Here is a 16108-nt window from a genome sequence, read left to right as displayed (position 1 = left end):
AAGTCCTTGCAAAGTAAAAACGTAAACTAGAAGTACTCACTAGATCCCCAACTTACTTCTCGAGTTAGAGCTTAGTAGAATCCCTCTTCCTCTCTTTGTGTTTCGATGAATCTATATATGTGCAACTAAGGAAAATGTATTTCCATAGATACTCCTCTTCTTCCTTGCAGTTGACTATGGGACTCAAATTTCAATGAGCAAAAAAGGTGGTTATAGATGTACAAAGCTAGGGATAAATGCCACCGATGGCCTTGACTCATTGGAGCTAATTTGGCATGGGATTTCTTGCAGTGTGCTCCCATGCGTCCCTGAGCATTCTGTTGATATACTTGGTTGTCATCTCCTCTTTCACTTCATGCTTTTACTTCGCAACTCTCCACTTTAGTCTCTGCTACCACAAGGGTTGGATAAGGCCTTTTGCCATGTATTACTATATTATCCTTAAGAAGAAGGGTGAGTTAACCATGTGGAGATTGGATTCTTGACTTGGGCATTGAACATTGGATCTAGGTCTAAGATTTGAAGAGTGGCTGCCGGATGTGAGCCTCAAATATGGCCATCAAATCTGAACTTCAATTATGGCCTACTAGATCAAGGCCCCAAACACTCCATTGTGTACAGGAGTTGGGGCATTGTGCTTTTCATTTTTATGGCAGCATATAACAGGTCCAGCTTGTCCAAAGCTTCAAATCTGAAAATTTGTCAGTCGACCATTGGGTATAAGACCATTCTTGCTGTGTTTTCGACTTCGATACCTTTTGCTAGTGTTGTGTTATCCACACATGTAGCAAGAATGCTAACAATACCTTTAGCTAGTGCTGTGTTATCCACACATGTAGCAAGAATGCTAACAACTATTACAAGGGTATTAAGTGCACAAGAAGGCTAGTGCTGTGTTATCCACACATGTAGCAAGAATTCTAACAACTATTACATGAATATTAAGTGCACAAGAAGGCAAGGCAGGCAAGTCTATACACCCTCCCTTTGTGCATCATATAAGCAGTTGGAGGGCATCTTGACCAAGTGTTTGACTGAACAAGGTCAATTCACATGAGATGTTAAATACATGCAAGCAAGTGGGAAAATATGCCATGGGAGGAACAGTTATTGTCTACTATGCAACTAGACAATGGTGTAGACTAAATATTATGACCTTGTGAATCCTGCAGTGTAGTCCCTTATGCAAGATGTGTTTTACCACATCCTAAAAGTCACCATTCCCGCCTGCTTTCACAACAAGCATCCGAATGCTATGAACGCTTATATTTAATCAAGTCATGGAGAGAACTCCGACATTGCACCACTAAGGTTGCTCTGTAACGTATGTTAACACAATCTCTCTCTCTCTCTCTCTCTCTCTCTCTCTCTCTCTCTGTGCACTCAGGCACATGTGCATAAATGGATGGATGTTTATTCATGTATGCATCAGTGGAGTTCTTCATGGATGGAACTACATTGCTATAATGCAATGACTTCAAGTCGTCTGGTAAACTCTTTTCCATGGGGGAATGCACGACTTACCCAAGACGACAAAGTCAGTTAACACCTCAATTTATGCAAATACCATTTTAAGCATGCACAGGACTTCCTACAAACGTGAATGTATGCAATACCATTTCAAGAATGCACACAAACAAAAGACTTTCCTATAGTTGTCAAGTTGGGTTGGCTTTCAATCAAAGATCCATTCCTATTATTATAAGAATAGCATCAATGGTTTTCTGAGACCAATCCTTTTGTCCTGTTGGTCAAAACCATTTAGGTAAAACGCCATAATTTTTGAAGCCTAAACTAGAGAACCAGACAATTATTGCAAGCCAATAACTAAAACAAAGTGACAAACACTTAGCTATCCTATTAGAGCCACGAGGAATTACATACAGAGTAACATGAAGCTAAATCTTTCATTGCAGTAATGCAAGACATCAATGGTTTTCTGAGACCAATCCTTTTGTCCTGTTGGTCAAAACCATTTAGGTCAAATGCCATAATTTTTGAAGCCTAAACTAGTGAACCAGACAATTATTGCAAGCCAATAACTAAAACAAAGTGACAAACACTTAGCTATCCTATTAGAGCCACGAGGAATTACATACAGAGTAACATGAAGCTAAATCTTTCATTGCAGTAATGCAAGACATCAATTTTAAAGTTATCGGTAGTTCTCTATGGAGTGCCTAGAATTAAGTAGGGGTCACCAGTGTGCTGTAAATACAAAACAGGACCATTCCATTTCAAGGAGCCTTAATAAGGAAGGCTTAGCAGCCTAAATGCAAGGACTAGATCCTTATAGATGCTTTAACTGGACCAATGTGTCATCCTGCATTTTGAAAATTTGCATCAGAAATCCTTTAAAAGCATATGGCAATATCTCTAATTGTAAGTCACAAAAAGAACAGTCTGTGATAGTTGATCATCTTGAATTCCAAGTCTACATAATCAACCTTAACTTTTCCTATTTTAAAAGCAAGATTAAAATATATCCCGAATGTTAGGAAAGAAAGAGAAAAAAGACAGGCAAAGAAGGAAAAACAGGAGAGAGAGAGAGAGAGAGAGAGAGCTTACAACTACATTATCCATGAAACCTGCTATATGTTGCTGCAAGAATTACAACCTGAGTTTTGCTCAATTAGCCACCCTAATCCACAATTCACAAATACAAGGGCATTTAAGTGCCAAAGATTACGATTACACACAGACTAGAGGGACATTTCAGAGGCCATTCATATCATAATCAGTGTCAAGAGCGAAAACCCTAAGAGTTAACTGAATACTCCATCAGAGAAATAACCAGCAGACCCCTCGAACACTCGCACATGGAAGGAGCCGGGGGGGGGAGGGGGAATGCAATTCTTGATTCATGAAACATATGCCCTTGTGCATTAGTTCTTTAAGGGGCATCTACCCCTTTTGGTAAGATTCTTCCATAACTGAGGCTATTCAAGAATTAGACGCACCTAGTCCCACTACCAAATCTGGAGGCATGACATTCAGATACTGCAAAATCATTAAAACCCTTTTGTCTTGAAGATCCTTCGACATTTGAAGCAAGCTTCAGAACAGTAGCACCTTAGAACAGTTGAGATCAGACCAGTCTCAATATCTACGGCTGAGTGCATGATCGTTATGTAGTAAATATACACTTTCATGCTCCACATCTCCAAGAGCCAATTTTAACAGTATTGTTGCCAACTTTCGACAGCACGATCAGTCGTAGCTTGCATTCAGAAACTTGAGAAGCTCATTGCGGTTGTTTTCTGCCAACTTGTCCTCCTTTGTTTTTTCAACTTTCATGAGGATCTACATTCAAACACAATATATGAAAATCTACATGAGAAAACAACAGGCAAACTTATGAGAATCTATGTAAAAAACAACAGGCATCCTTTCAGGCTATTTCATGCAGTCGTTAAACAAATTCAACTGGAACTCCCCAGCCCTGTGAGCCAATTTAAATCCCACAACACAACTGAATTATGCACTACTCAATTTGTAAGAACTCATTTTCACTATGTACTTAGTTCACAAAACCAACACGCTGACCCACAGTGCTGCCTATGCACCCACTTAAAGGTTTAGATTGGCAAATATTGTATCAAACAATCAATTGACTGCTCTGACTGCTCATCAGAGTTCCAAAAGGGGCTCTATGCCTCTTAAAAGTGGACACAACTGCTATCTATTCTTAAATCCAGTGGGACTAACAATGTTCCCCTTATTCAAATTGCAGCCTGCTCTTTTCATTTCACTCTTGTCACAGTATATTAATTCCCCAGGAAAACCACCTCCTTTCTCTAGTGAGACCTCTAGCCTAAGTCCCTTAAGGTGAGACCTAATAATCCTTGAATGCCAAAACCTCGTATCAACTAGTCGTCACACATTCAGGCCAAGTACATTATGAGAAAGGATGTCCCACAATTTGCACAAGATGTCCTTTGAGACTGGATTCAATTTTCGTATCTTTATAGTGATTTGTCCTTCAATTCTAAGGTATTCCACACAAAAAGTCCTAGCCCCACAAAGACTGATCCCTTTCATGCCACATGACTCTCTCCTCGTCCCGTCTTAGCATTAAAGGATACCTTTTTCCTTTTTATAACCCATGAACAAGCTTTGAAAAATACAATTCAGCAGCCTTGGAAAAGGAAAAGTGCTGGCTGTCCTGCAGCCTGCCTAGCGTCCACCTCACTGCTTAGAATACCCCAGACGCTGGAGCCAACAGCCCCGGGGGGGTTATACAACCAGCAGATACCTCGACCCATTAAACATCGAAGATGCCTACAAGCCAAGCCTTCCAAAAATACTCATGCCTCTCAGCAGTCTTCTAGAACACTCTCCCAGATAAGTCACATACAAAAAAGTCTATAGAGTCCTAGCCCCACACTAAAGACTACAAGAATTACAAGGACTGATCCCTTTCATGCCACATGACTCTCTCCTCATCCCGTCTTAGTATTAAAGGATACCTTTTTTATTTTACAAGATTTGAAAAATACAACTCAGCAATCTGTGAGGCCCTGAAAAAAGAGAAGTGCTGGCTGTCCTGCAGCCTGCCTAGCGTCCACCTCACTGCCTAGAGTACCCCAGAAGCTGCTGCCAACAGCCCTGAAGGGTTTATACAACCAGCGGATACCTCGACCCATAAACATTGAAGATGCCTACAGGCCAAGCCTTCCCAAAATGCTCATGCCTTTCAACAGTCTTCTAGAACACTCTCCCAGATAGTTCACAGATTACAGATGATATTGTGCCAGATATTGACAAGGGTGGCAACAGGTCAAGTCTGCTCCCCCCCATCACGCGACTACATCGAGCGACCCAAATATTCTAGGCTGTGATGCTGGCAAAGGTCTGTCCTCGAGCGAAAGCTTTGCCGCACCACCGCGAAGACCTCATGGATATCTTGACCATGACTTGCTCACCATCAATCAAGTAGATCATCTAAACGAAGAAGCATGCCTCTCTGAGTCTCCTCTAGAGTCTACAACCAAGCTACCATCCCCTATGTAAAACCCAGTCACAATCCTGAAGAGCACAACAAAATCCTCTAGGAGCTGTAAGGAAAAATGGTGCCAAGGCAGGTCATACACAATATTGAGGCTATGGCAGGTCGCAAGGATGAACCAAGCAACAGAAAGCAGGTCATGAAACTACTGAGGCGTACGGAGCAAACGGTGCACAGTTCACAAGGACAAACGGAGAAACGGAAAGTGGCTCTCAGATGATGAACAGAGCAAGGCGCACTGCCATGAGAAGTTTGGCAACTCATTATCGGTGTTTGCATAACCCCAAACGAATGATAAAAGAAACTCTCTATGGAGGCAAGGCTAGTTGTGTCATGACAAGAGAAATGATTATTTAATAGTCATTAGAACTTTATTATTGTTAGGCGCCAATTTGATGGTGCGGTTATATGTTTGTATTTATGATCGATCAAGCGGTGTAAATAGTACCGCCAAAACTATGTAACATTGACCAATGATTAGTAATAAAGATGTGCACACACGTGTCTAGGTCCTAGGGGCAATAGGAAAGGGAAAGGGTGCATTAGAGTGCATTGAATGGTAGGTGCATGGGTCATAGGCTAAGGGTAGGTGTAAATGGGAAGATGGAACTTGAGTGATCTCAAGGGACATTAATGAAAGGGTATCACCCTTTCATTGTGAATCTCACGTAGCATTCTTTCTACCACATTGCATTCATCCGTCATCTCTCTCCCACCTTGCATGTAGGTCGAAAAAGAAACAAGTACTCTCACGAGGGCACTCTTCCCCATTGGAGGGCCAATCGGCATTCAAAGTCTGCATGCATTGCACACATTTGCATTTTCGAAAAGTGTGGATCTTCACATTTGGTATCAGAGCGGTGACGATCCACGAGCGGGACGAGAAGAGGGCGACAGTTGCGAACGACGGAAATCGCAAGAGAGGTTGGCGGAAAAGGATCACGACTGGCCGATCTCGAGGTTCTGAGACAAGGGATTTTTCTGAAAAATTTTGGCCTTCAACGGCGAACGGCGAACGGCGTGTTCTCTTTTTGCCCCCCCCCCCCCCAAAGTGAATGTACCCTTAAACCGTGAGAAAAAGGGATTCCCGTTCTACACAATCGGAAGTCGGATCGGAATAAGATTTTAAGGGAGTGATCCACCCATCAAGTACCCCCTATAACGGTATCTAGAGCTCCAATTCGCTCAAAACAAGTAGCCCAAACGGAGTGTACCAGTTTACAGCAGAAATACAAGAAGAAAAGCTTGAAAAAAGAAGGGAAAGGAGGTCATTTTAAGTGTCTTTTTTACACAAACGAAGCGGGAGTCGGATAAGTACCATCACCTTTACAACACTTGAAGTTTGTTGTAAAATAAACCTTCTTTTTTGAAATTACAGCAAGACATTTTCTCTCTTGTATTAATAAAAGGAAAGAATGGAAGGGGAAGGGACATATAGCAATGAACTTATTCCTTTTCCTCCATTACCCCAAGGAGAGAGAGAAAGAACACCTTCACCCCCTCTTGAAGAGGATGGATTAGGTGAGAGTTATACACATCTTGAGTATGATAACCCACAAATAGATTTACAGCAGTCTCTCCTTCAAGAACCTACTGATAGGGAGTTCTCCTTTCGTAATGAAAGAAAAAATGAGACCAGCCAAGAACAAGGTGATGAGTTCACGCCTTCAACTCAAAACCCAATACACATGGATTCTAATCCAAGTGCAAGAGGAAGAGAGGAGACTCCTGTTGATAAGCTGGTTTTCCAGCTTAGCAATATGATTGAGCAGTCCATTATGACAAGATTAGGGACTAAGAGGACTTTAAACTTCGGGGATGAAGAGTTGAGTAACCCTTCTAAGAGGTCCAAATTCCAACCGCGAGAGAGAATTGAGTTCCCCAAATATGATGGGGCAAGGGAGGCTGACAAAATCCTCAATTGGATTCGTCATTTTGAGCTATACTTTGCCCATCAAGACAAGACCGAGCAAGAGAAGCTTGCTCTTGCCACATTGCATCTGCTGAAGGATGCTCTAATGTGGTGGTCCTTGTCACAGACAGGAAAAGAGCCTATTCATGAATGGGCTAAATTTGTGGAGCAACTGAAAACCACTTTCATGCCACCGAGGCATGAAGAGAACCTAACCTTTCGTTGGGAGAGGTTTAGGCAGTTCGATAATGAGAGTAATGCAGAATTTACAACCAGATTTTGGAAACTCTCTCTAGAGTTACCCGAAAAGAGTGAGGAAGATAGGAGAAAGAAGTATTTAGCAGCTTTAAGCCCAAAAGTAAGGTACGAGGTTGAAATGTTTAACCCGACCACGCTTAAGGACCTCACTAAGCTGGCTGAAATAGCCGAGAGAAAATTGAATCCTCGTAAACCCTTCAATAAGGAGTATGGGTCATCATCTAAGACCAATAATATACCCACTTTTAGGAAACCAAACCGGTTTAAGAATAATAAAGGGAAGGGTAAAGCTCTTGTAAGGAATGTGAACAGCCAATCACGTCCTGGATGGGTGCCATTTCCTTCTATGACTGACGAAGAGAAGAGGAAGTTGATTAAGGAAGGAAAATGTTTCGGTTGTAAGAAAACATAAGCCAGGGCACGTATGGCATAAGTGTCCCGTTCTCTTGGCTAAGATTGCCGAGACGAATTCAATAAAAGGGAAAGCCAAGTCATCCAAGCAAGAGGGTGAGGCTTCTACCTTGTCACCCTCGAAATCTACTGTGACTATTGAGCCAATAGTGAATGCTGTCCATTCAGCCAATACCTTTGGGCCTCATGATCTTTTTAAGGTGTATGGATTCGTGAATGGACAGAGAATAGTGGTTCTCCTAGATGATGGATGTAATTATGACTTAATAAGTGATAGATTGGCAAAATTACTCCATCTTAAACCAGAACCTATAAAAAACATGTCGCTTTCAGGAGCTTTTAGGGGACACAATGAAGAAGACACATCCATAGTACGAAATATTCCTTTTTGTATACAAAAATATAGAGATCGAAGGGATTTTCTAGTAGCCCCTTTACAAGACGTTGACATGATTCTAGGTAAACCATGACGGTATGATTTTAACCCTGCTATTCATCCTCATACTCATCATTGTTGCTTTGTACATAAGGATGAAAACATAAGGATCGTAGGGGATCGGGACGTGTATACAATTCCATTGATTACTCCTACCCAAGCGAAAAGATTGGTAAAAAAAGGGGTAGATTGTAATCTTGTGTATATACGGGATTCACGAGATCTTCATATCTCAAAAGAAGATCGTAAGAGAAATAAGTTCCTTAGAGCTTATGAGGATCGATTTTCAAGAGATGACATTCGAATTGCCTATGGAGAGAGAAGATGATCATGCCATAGACTTAGAGCCAGGAGCTTCTCCTCCATGTAGAGCCCCATATAGGATGAACAGGATAGAAATGGAGGAGGTAGAAAAACAAATTGAAGATCTGTTGCAAAAAGGCCTGATTCGACCAAGCAATTCTCCATTTGGAGCACCTGTATTATTGGTTAAGAAGAAGGATGAATCATATCGTATGTGTATAGATTACTGTGCTTTGAATAAACTTACGATTAAGAACCGGTATCCGATTCCAAGAGTGGATGATTTATTGGATATGCTTAAAGGTACTAAAGTTTTTATAAAATTGGATTTGAAATCTGGTTATCATCAACTTCGTATGAAAGCTGGGCATGAACATAAGACTGCTTTTCGCACTCACTGGACATTATGAGTTTTTGGTCATGCCTTTTGGCCTAACTAATGCTCCAGCCACTTTTAGTAGGCTGATGAGAAGGGTTTTGCGACCCTACTTGGGAAAATTTGTCATAGTCTTTTTCGATGACATTTTAGTGTTCAGCCAGAATGAGGAAGAGCATAAGGATCACCTTGCTAAGGTGATGGGGCTCCTAAGGAAGGATCGATTGTTCCTAAATACCAAGAAGAGTGAGTTCTTCAAGACAGAAATAGAGTATTTGGGACACATTGTGTCTGCCGAGGGAATTCGGGTTGACCCTAAAAAGGTCAAGGCCATAATTGAATGGCCAATACCCAAAAACTTACATGAGCTGAGATCCTTCCTAGGGATGTGTAGTTATTATCACGATTCATTAAGAATTTTGCACGTCTTGCTTCCCCACTAACAGATTTGTTGAAGAAGCATTCCTTGTATGAGTGGGGAGAGGTTCACCAAGTAGCTTTTGAGGAGCTTAAGAGAACATTAGTGACTGCACCAGTGTTAACACTTCCGGACATGGACAAAGAGTTCTTTGTTGTATGTACGGATGCAAGTGGTACCTCGATTGGGGCAGTGTTGATGCAAGGAGGGCATCCCATTGCTTATGAGAGTAGAAAACTTCAAGGGGCTGAATTGAAATATATCACGTATGAGAAGGAGTTATTGGCAGTCATTCATGCTCTTAAGTTATGGAAGCATTATTTATATGGTTCTGCTTTCAAGATTAAGACTGACCATCAAAGTATCAAGCACTTGTTCTCTCAACCCATTGTCTCTTCAAGGCAAATCAAATGGGCTGAATATATTCAATCCTTTGGGCAACCAAATATCGAATATCAGCCAGGAAAGGAGAATTTAGTAGCTGATGCTTTGAGTAGACGGCCCCAAGTTAATCACGTTTCTGTTATTAAGGAGAAATCATTAGGAGCAATGGTTGAAGCTTATCCTTTAGATGAGGACTTCGCTGACATTTATGGGAAGATTCATCGTAATGAGGTCGGGGATTTAGAGGCTTATTCCATCGTGGAGGGATACCTATTTTTGGGACGTGCCATATGTGTACCCAAAACATTTCGGTATCTAGTCATGAGTGAGTTACATGCGAGTCCATATTCTGGACATAAAGGCATTAGAGGGACCATTGACAATATTGAGAGATACTTCCATTGGCCTAAACTTCGCAAAGAAGTTTCGACCTTTGTTCAACAATGTGACGTATGTCAGCGCATTAAATCTGACACAAGTAAGACTGCTGGTCTTTTGCAGCCTTTGCCTATTCCTTCGGAAAGGTGGGGACACATTACAATGGATTTTGTGTCTGGTTTCCCCAAGGTTGGTCAGTTTGAACAGATTTTCACTGTTATATATAGGCTGAGTAAACAAGCTCATTTTATTCCCTGTAAAAAAGAATTGTCTGCTCCTGAAACAGCAAGGTTATTCATTAGGGAAATTTTCAGGTTACATGGGTTACCAAAATCCATTGTATCCGATAATGATGGCCGTTTCATTAGCAACTTTTGGACAGCTCTATTAGAGAATCTCGGAACCAAACTGAAATTTACTACAGCCTTCCATCCTCAAGGAGATGGACAAAGTGAGAATGCCAATCAAACCATAATTACTTTACTTCGAGCTTATGTCCATGACCAACCTAGAAGGTGGCCAGAGTTCTTACCCATGTTAGAGTTTGCTTATAATAACACTGTACATACTTCCACCAAGAAAGCCCCATTTGAAATCATCTATGGGCAATGTTTATCCACTCCAATAACACACTTGGGGGAGCGAATTTTTGCTGCTGACCAGTTTGCTGAGGATATGTCACAGGTTATTGAGCAGGTAAAAGAACATATTAAGAAGGCCCAGATTCAACAATCCAAGGCAGCCAATAAAAAAAGAAAAGAAGTTTATTACAAGGAGGATGATTGGGTTTTATTGAAGATTGATAAAAGAAGAATCAAGTCAGTGAGAGGAAGTACCAAATATGTCAAGCTAGCACCCAAGTTTTATGGTCCATTTCAGATTTCAGCAGCTTTATATCCAGAAGAAGGATCCAAAGCGTATGAGCTAAAGTTACCAGCCCACTGGCGTATGAAGAACATCTTTCATGTGAGCAATTTGAAGAGATACCATGGCGATACTTCTGCGTTTTTGGATACTCAGCATCAAGAAGAACCTGAACTTGAAGATGGGACTGAAGTTCTTACTCCGGAACAGATCGTGTACCATAAAGAGAAGAGTACTCGTGGAAAGAAGAGATATATGTATTTACTGAAGTTTAAAAACCAGCCAGCTAGTGATGCACAATGGATGGAAGAAGAGTTCTTTACAGATTTTCCACAGATACTCGCAGATTACAAAGAGGCGATGCAATGGCAGAAGTAACAAGAGAAAGTGCACATAAGAGGAAGAGACAAGCAATAATCCAGAAGAGGACTTTTGCTCATTCAAGCAGGAGTGTCATGACAAGAGAAATGATTATTTAGTTAATTAATAGTCATTAGAACTTTATTATTGTTAGGCGCCAATTTGATGGTGCGGTTATATGTTTGTATTTATGATCGATCAAGCGGTGTAAATAGTACCACCAAAACTATGTAACATTGGCCAATGATTAGTAATAAAGATGTGCACACACGTGTCTAGGTCCTAGGGGCAATAGGAAAGGGAAAGGGTGCATTAGAGTGCATTGAATGGTAGGTGCATGGGTCATAGGCTAAGGGTAGGTGTAAATGGGAAGATGGAACTTGAGTGATCTCAAGGGACATTAATGAAAGGGTATCACCCTTTCATTGTGAATCTCACGTAGCATTCTTTCTACCACATTGCATTCATCCGTCATCTCTCTCCCACCTTGCATGTAGGTCGAAAAAGAAACAAGTACTCTCACGAGGGCACTCTTCCCCATTGGAGGGCCAATCGGCATTCAAATTCTGCATGCATTGCACACATTTGCATTTTCGAAAAGTGTGGATCTTCACAAGTTGGACCAAAAGCAGCACCACATGTTGCTCCACACTCCGCTCTACCAGCATTGATTTGGCTCAGCCTGCATTGGAACCAATGTATCCAAGTGTAAATTTGGTGCACATTCAAACTCTATAAAAGAGGTGTTGGTGAGCAAAAGAGGCAAGAGACATAGGTAAGATCATATCAAGTTCTTGGATTGGGCAGTGCTTATTTCCCTACACCCACTCGCCTATACAAGCAAAGGCACCATCAAACACTCAATGATTTAGTGGGTCTCTTCAGATAGCCTAGCCTATAAACAGCATTAATTATTATTCAATGACAAAGAGTGCTATATGCGATTATCATAATGCGCAAACAGCTTGTATATTAATTAATGACAAAGCCATCAAGGTCTCCAGCATTGATACAAGAGTGAAAGTGTTAATGCACAAGCTGCAACTGGATATCATCAGAGTGACTAGCTAGTACTAAGTCTATACATACACCTAGAATATATCCAATCATACAAATTCAGAAAAATAAAAGAGAAAAAGAAAGAGAAGAAAAATAAAAGAGAAAAAGAAAAATAATAGACTTAGTACTAGCTAGTACTAAGTCTATACATACACCTAGTTCTAAAGTCCACAAAGAAAAATAAAAGAGAAAAAGAAAGAGAAGAAAAATGAGGTAACAATTAAAAAAAACAAACAAACAAACAAAGGTAGACATACTGAGCAAGAAAAACAACGCTTATGTCGTCATCAGTGCCCAAGCATAAGCAGCTATACTGGGTTTCTAAAGACCCGGGGAGTCTCTTGGGCAACTCCAGTGCTTACTAAAATACCTCAATTAAACAAAAGAGAAAGATAACAAGATAAAAAAGAAAGGAAGAAGGTGACTAAGCAAAAATAAACAAACAAATCCAAAATGACCAAAAAACCAAAATAAAATCTCTCTCTCTCTCTCTCTCTCTCTCGTATGAATGAAAGAAAGAATTTACAGAATGAATGAATTATCAGAACATAAAAAACTGAAGTAACCACTACCGCTTCCTACAAAGATGCAAAATTACCTTCCTAACTTAAAAAGCACATGCATACTCAATTAAACTCTCTTTTGAAACTAAAAGAAAAACGCGCTGTTCAGCTCCCCGCTTTTTGTTTTCAACTTATGTTCAATCATTCTAAACATGCCTAAGGCCGATACATCATAGATAAAAGATTTCATATCTAAGATTGTGCATACTTTTTTTATTATTTTTCTTGGATTATCCCTCTTGTGTATTAGCAAAGTAATCAAATTACTACCTTGAGAGAGAAAGACTCCTTAGTTGTACAAAGACGGGAAAATCTATGGAAATGGGAAGAAACGACTCCATATTTTGCCAAATCAGAAATGTTTCAGTCAATGTGACGCGTGACGTATTTTTATAATTTGTAAACCACTACATTCAGGTTGTTCACATTTATCATGTGACATGTATATCAACCTCTAATCCTGCGACGACGGACTGAGGGAGTCTACGATCTAAGAAAACACAAGAACCCCCTGTTGAAGTGCCATTAAGTTCACAAGAGTCACGAGGAAAGCACAAGCATCAAGAACATCTGGTACAAATAAATCATCTATAAAATGCCTAGCTTGGCTAAGCTTATGAAAAATGATAGGGCAAGTATAAATAGAAATAAGACGTTTCATAAATTCAAATTCATAAGTGAAAAGATAAAAGTTTGCTAAAAAGACAACACAATTAGTGCCATAGGGATTCAAGAATCACCTATTGTGATGTAAAGATTATCTAAAAGAAAAACTATCCAAGAGCAAACATCTTCAACAATTCCGACCTTTGTGTATCTTTCTTTTTAGAATCAATGTCATGATGTTCATTGATTAGCCACAAAAAGTCAAAACATAAAGCTGTTTTCTCACCTTTTAGCACTTTGCATCTATCTTTGTCAAATCTCAGCTTGCTTAAAAACTTTGGCCAGCTTTTTAATTCTAAACTTGAGTTCTTCCAGCTCGATCTTTGTATAAAGCGTAGTAACATCATAGGTATGAAGGAGAATAGGAGACATTAAATACAACCTACTATTGTGCTTTTAGCATGTCTCCTTGATTTCCATGGAGTGAATATAAGTGAATACCTTCTTGCCAGAGACAGCACTCCGCCTCACACCATTGTCCTTTGTCTCGCCTAGAAACTGGAAAAAAAGTGTTTATCCGTTATGTTCAAAAGAACAGAACACTTTTCAACTTTATCTGCTTTAGACATGGAGACCTATCACTCAACCTTGGATAGCTGTACTGGGCCTTCACTCTCCTTAATCTGTTTCGACGTATAACTCCCCAGTGCCAAAACATCACCAAACCCATTGTCCATGTAATCATCAGCATCCAGCGGTTAAAACAGAACCACCAAAGCCAATAATTGAGTTAAGTGACCAGGCCGCAGACCCCAGCTCCAATTTCCAAGGGCCCATTCACATACAGGCAGCAATAAGATGTCAGCACCAACAGTTGCCAGCGCACAAAAGTGCATACAAGAGAAACCCAACAACTGAATGTTCCGTGGACCAAAAAATTTACAGCACTCCACAATACCTCTTTTCGCTTGTGCTTATCAGGTTTGCGTTTAAAACTCTTATCTTTGCCCTTGTCTCTGCCCTACATTTGCGGTTAAAAGAGAATTTTCAATTCACGAATGCTTACTCGTGCCAGAAAAGCTTCTCATGAGCTGATATCGACCGCTAAAACCGCAGAAAGAAAGTTTACCTTATTTGACCGATCCTTCCTGTTCCTTTTTCTGCCATATTCCAAGCCATCTGAATCACTATCACTATCGCATTCGATTTCCAGCCTGCGCCAGGAAGATGCACAAACGACGTCAATAGCCACGATTCGACTGAACGCCAATTAATGGGGACACACTCACACATCCGAAAATAGCGCGAGCAGCCGTGCGCTGAAAGCATTGACATTTCTACTTCATTACCGCCTTTCGTCTCCTAAATAACGCATCTTGAACGGATCCAAGGATCTAGAAATATAAGTAAACGCTCTCAAGACGCTAGGGGTCCAAATTCCCGGACGATGCGGAAGCGAAGCCCAAGAGAAAACCTGCGCTTCCGTTTGGCGCGCCTGTGTCGACCATCGTGGCGGGTGCGGCCAACGATCTCCGCAGAGGAGTCAGCATCAGAAGAGCTAGAACTGCTGCTACGGGGATGCGTCTTGTCGGAGTGAAGAAGGGGGGGATGCTTGTGTGAGTGATGACGAGGTTTACTCTTACGGCGACGAGGCTTGTGATGAGAAGCAGAATCAGAGGAATCAGGGCAACGGGAAGGAGACGCCATAGCCATAAGCTTCAGGAAGAAACTCAGCAAAAAAACAGGGTGTAATAGACGACGACTACCACTCATCCCAGATCCACGTCGGATGCCAGCTGGTTTCCTGCCACGTCATCCAGCTTGCCACCTCAGCAACATCCCTTTTCGCCCCCGTTGCAACACCAATGCTTGCTTGTACCGCTCGTCACACAAGGACTTTTGAATGATTTGGCGTCCAAGGGAAAGAGGAGCGCTCATCAGGCCGTTGTTGTTGCAGCCCCCCAAAGCACAGGCCAATGATCTTCCAAAGGGAGCCGTTTTTCCCTGCTCAGATTTCTGCCTCATCTCAACGCCACAGCGCGGCTGCAATCCTCCGAAAAGGGGGGGTTGGCTCTCACGTCTAAACTTGGCCTTAATGAGTAGTGAGCTAAGGGCCCAAGAGCCCAAGGCAAGGCCTTGTAGCTTCTTCGCTCTCTGATTGTTTACCGGAACAGGGAGTCCACACTTGAGGTGGCGCCGAATACATAAGGTGGGGGAAAGAGTCCTCCATGAGAAGTTTGGTGGGTGTAAGTACCATAGAGCATTGCACTCTGCCACTATCTATCTATTGTACCTATTAGAGCTCTTTCCCATGTTCACCAACCCAGCACATTTTTTGCGTTTGTTACTCTCATTTAAATGCTTTTCAACAAAATCTTTCAATCAGATAACTTTTAGGGATCATTATAGATCATGCTATGTTCTTTGTTTCTAACAAAGAAGGAGTCAATATTGTACAGCATAAAAGTGTGTCTCCTTGCCTAGTGGGCACATTTCAAAAGTTTTGCAATGTGTGTCTCATTTGGCCGTTTTAAACAAGCAAGCCACAACATGTTTTCTACAGGGTATTAGAGTTGTCACATCACTTGTGCTACTTGCATTGGCCTCTCCTCCCTATAAGAATGAATTTCTATTGCTAGCCCCTCCTTCCACACCTTGTACAATGCTTGTGTATGTTACTCCAACTTTTGGCAGCATCAAAATGACAAGACGTCTTGTAGTGGTGATGTTATTTTTTAATTCTTTTGCCCCTTCCATTACCACTGATGTTGT

The 16108-nt window shown here is 41.2% G+C and overlaps 1 protein-coding gene across 3 annotated transcripts; it reads right to left on the bottom strand.

The window, feature by feature from the left end:
• Positions 1-2071: 2071 nt before the first annotated feature.
• LOC147891883 (uncharacterized) lies at positions 2072-15060 on the bottom strand. 3 transcript variants are annotated; one of them, XR_015542480.1, is made up of 8 exons: positions 14811-15060; positions 14466-14550; positions 14295-14357; positions 13984-14019; positions 13838-13894; positions 2961-3303; positions 2569-2641; positions 2072-2323 (listed from the first exon to the last, which is right to left on the bottom strand). XR_015542480.1 is itself a non-coding variant. In XM_087388624.1 (6 exons), exons 1-6 carry the CDS (start codon positions 15047-15049, stop codon positions 3211-3213), a joined length of 573 nt encoding a protein of 190 aa, XP_087244750.1. In that variant the 5' UTR covers positions 15050-15060; the 3' UTR covers positions 2651-3210. The 3 variants fall into 3 exon arrangements, 1 of the variants encoding a protein (XP_087244750.1); XM_087388624.1 differs by lacking the exons at positions 2072-2323; positions 2569-2641 and having other exon boundaries at positions 2651-3303; XR_015542481.1 differs by lacking the exons at positions 2072-2323; positions 2569-2641 and having other exon boundaries at positions 3247-3303; positions 13984-14152.
• Positions 15061-16108: the final 1048 nt, after the last annotated feature.

This window comes from Dipteris shenzhenensis, chromosome 17 (assembly GCF_047967505.1).
Source record: "Dipteris shenzhenensis isolate YYH24624 ecotype China chromosome 17, Dip_SZ_1.0, whole genome shotgun sequence".
Taxonomy (NCBI): domain Eukaryota; kingdom Viridiplantae; phylum Streptophyta; class Polypodiopsida; order Gleicheniales; family Dipteridaceae; genus Dipteris; species Dipteris shenzhenensis.
The sequence above is the reverse complement of the archived record's forward strand: the minus strand, read 5'-3'. Positions and strand labels throughout refer to the sequence as shown.

What these genes read in the sequence shown, in the direction of transcription:
- LOC147891883 (XM_087388624.1), bottom strand. Translation starts at nt 15,049, where the DNA reads ATGGCTATGGCGTCTCCTTCCCGTTGCCCTGATTCCTCTGATTCTGCT. An exon ending in CGCGCCAAACGGAAGCGCAG is followed by an intron (nt 14,551 to 14,810) that starts GTTTTCTCTTGG and finishes TTCCTGGCGCAG; the next exon opens with GCTGGAAATCGAATGCGATA. An exon ending in GCCCAGTACAGCTATCCAAG is followed by an intron (nt 13,895 to 13,983) that starts GTTGAGTGATAG and finishes CTTTTTTTCCAG; the next exon opens with TTTCTAGGCGAGACAAAGGA.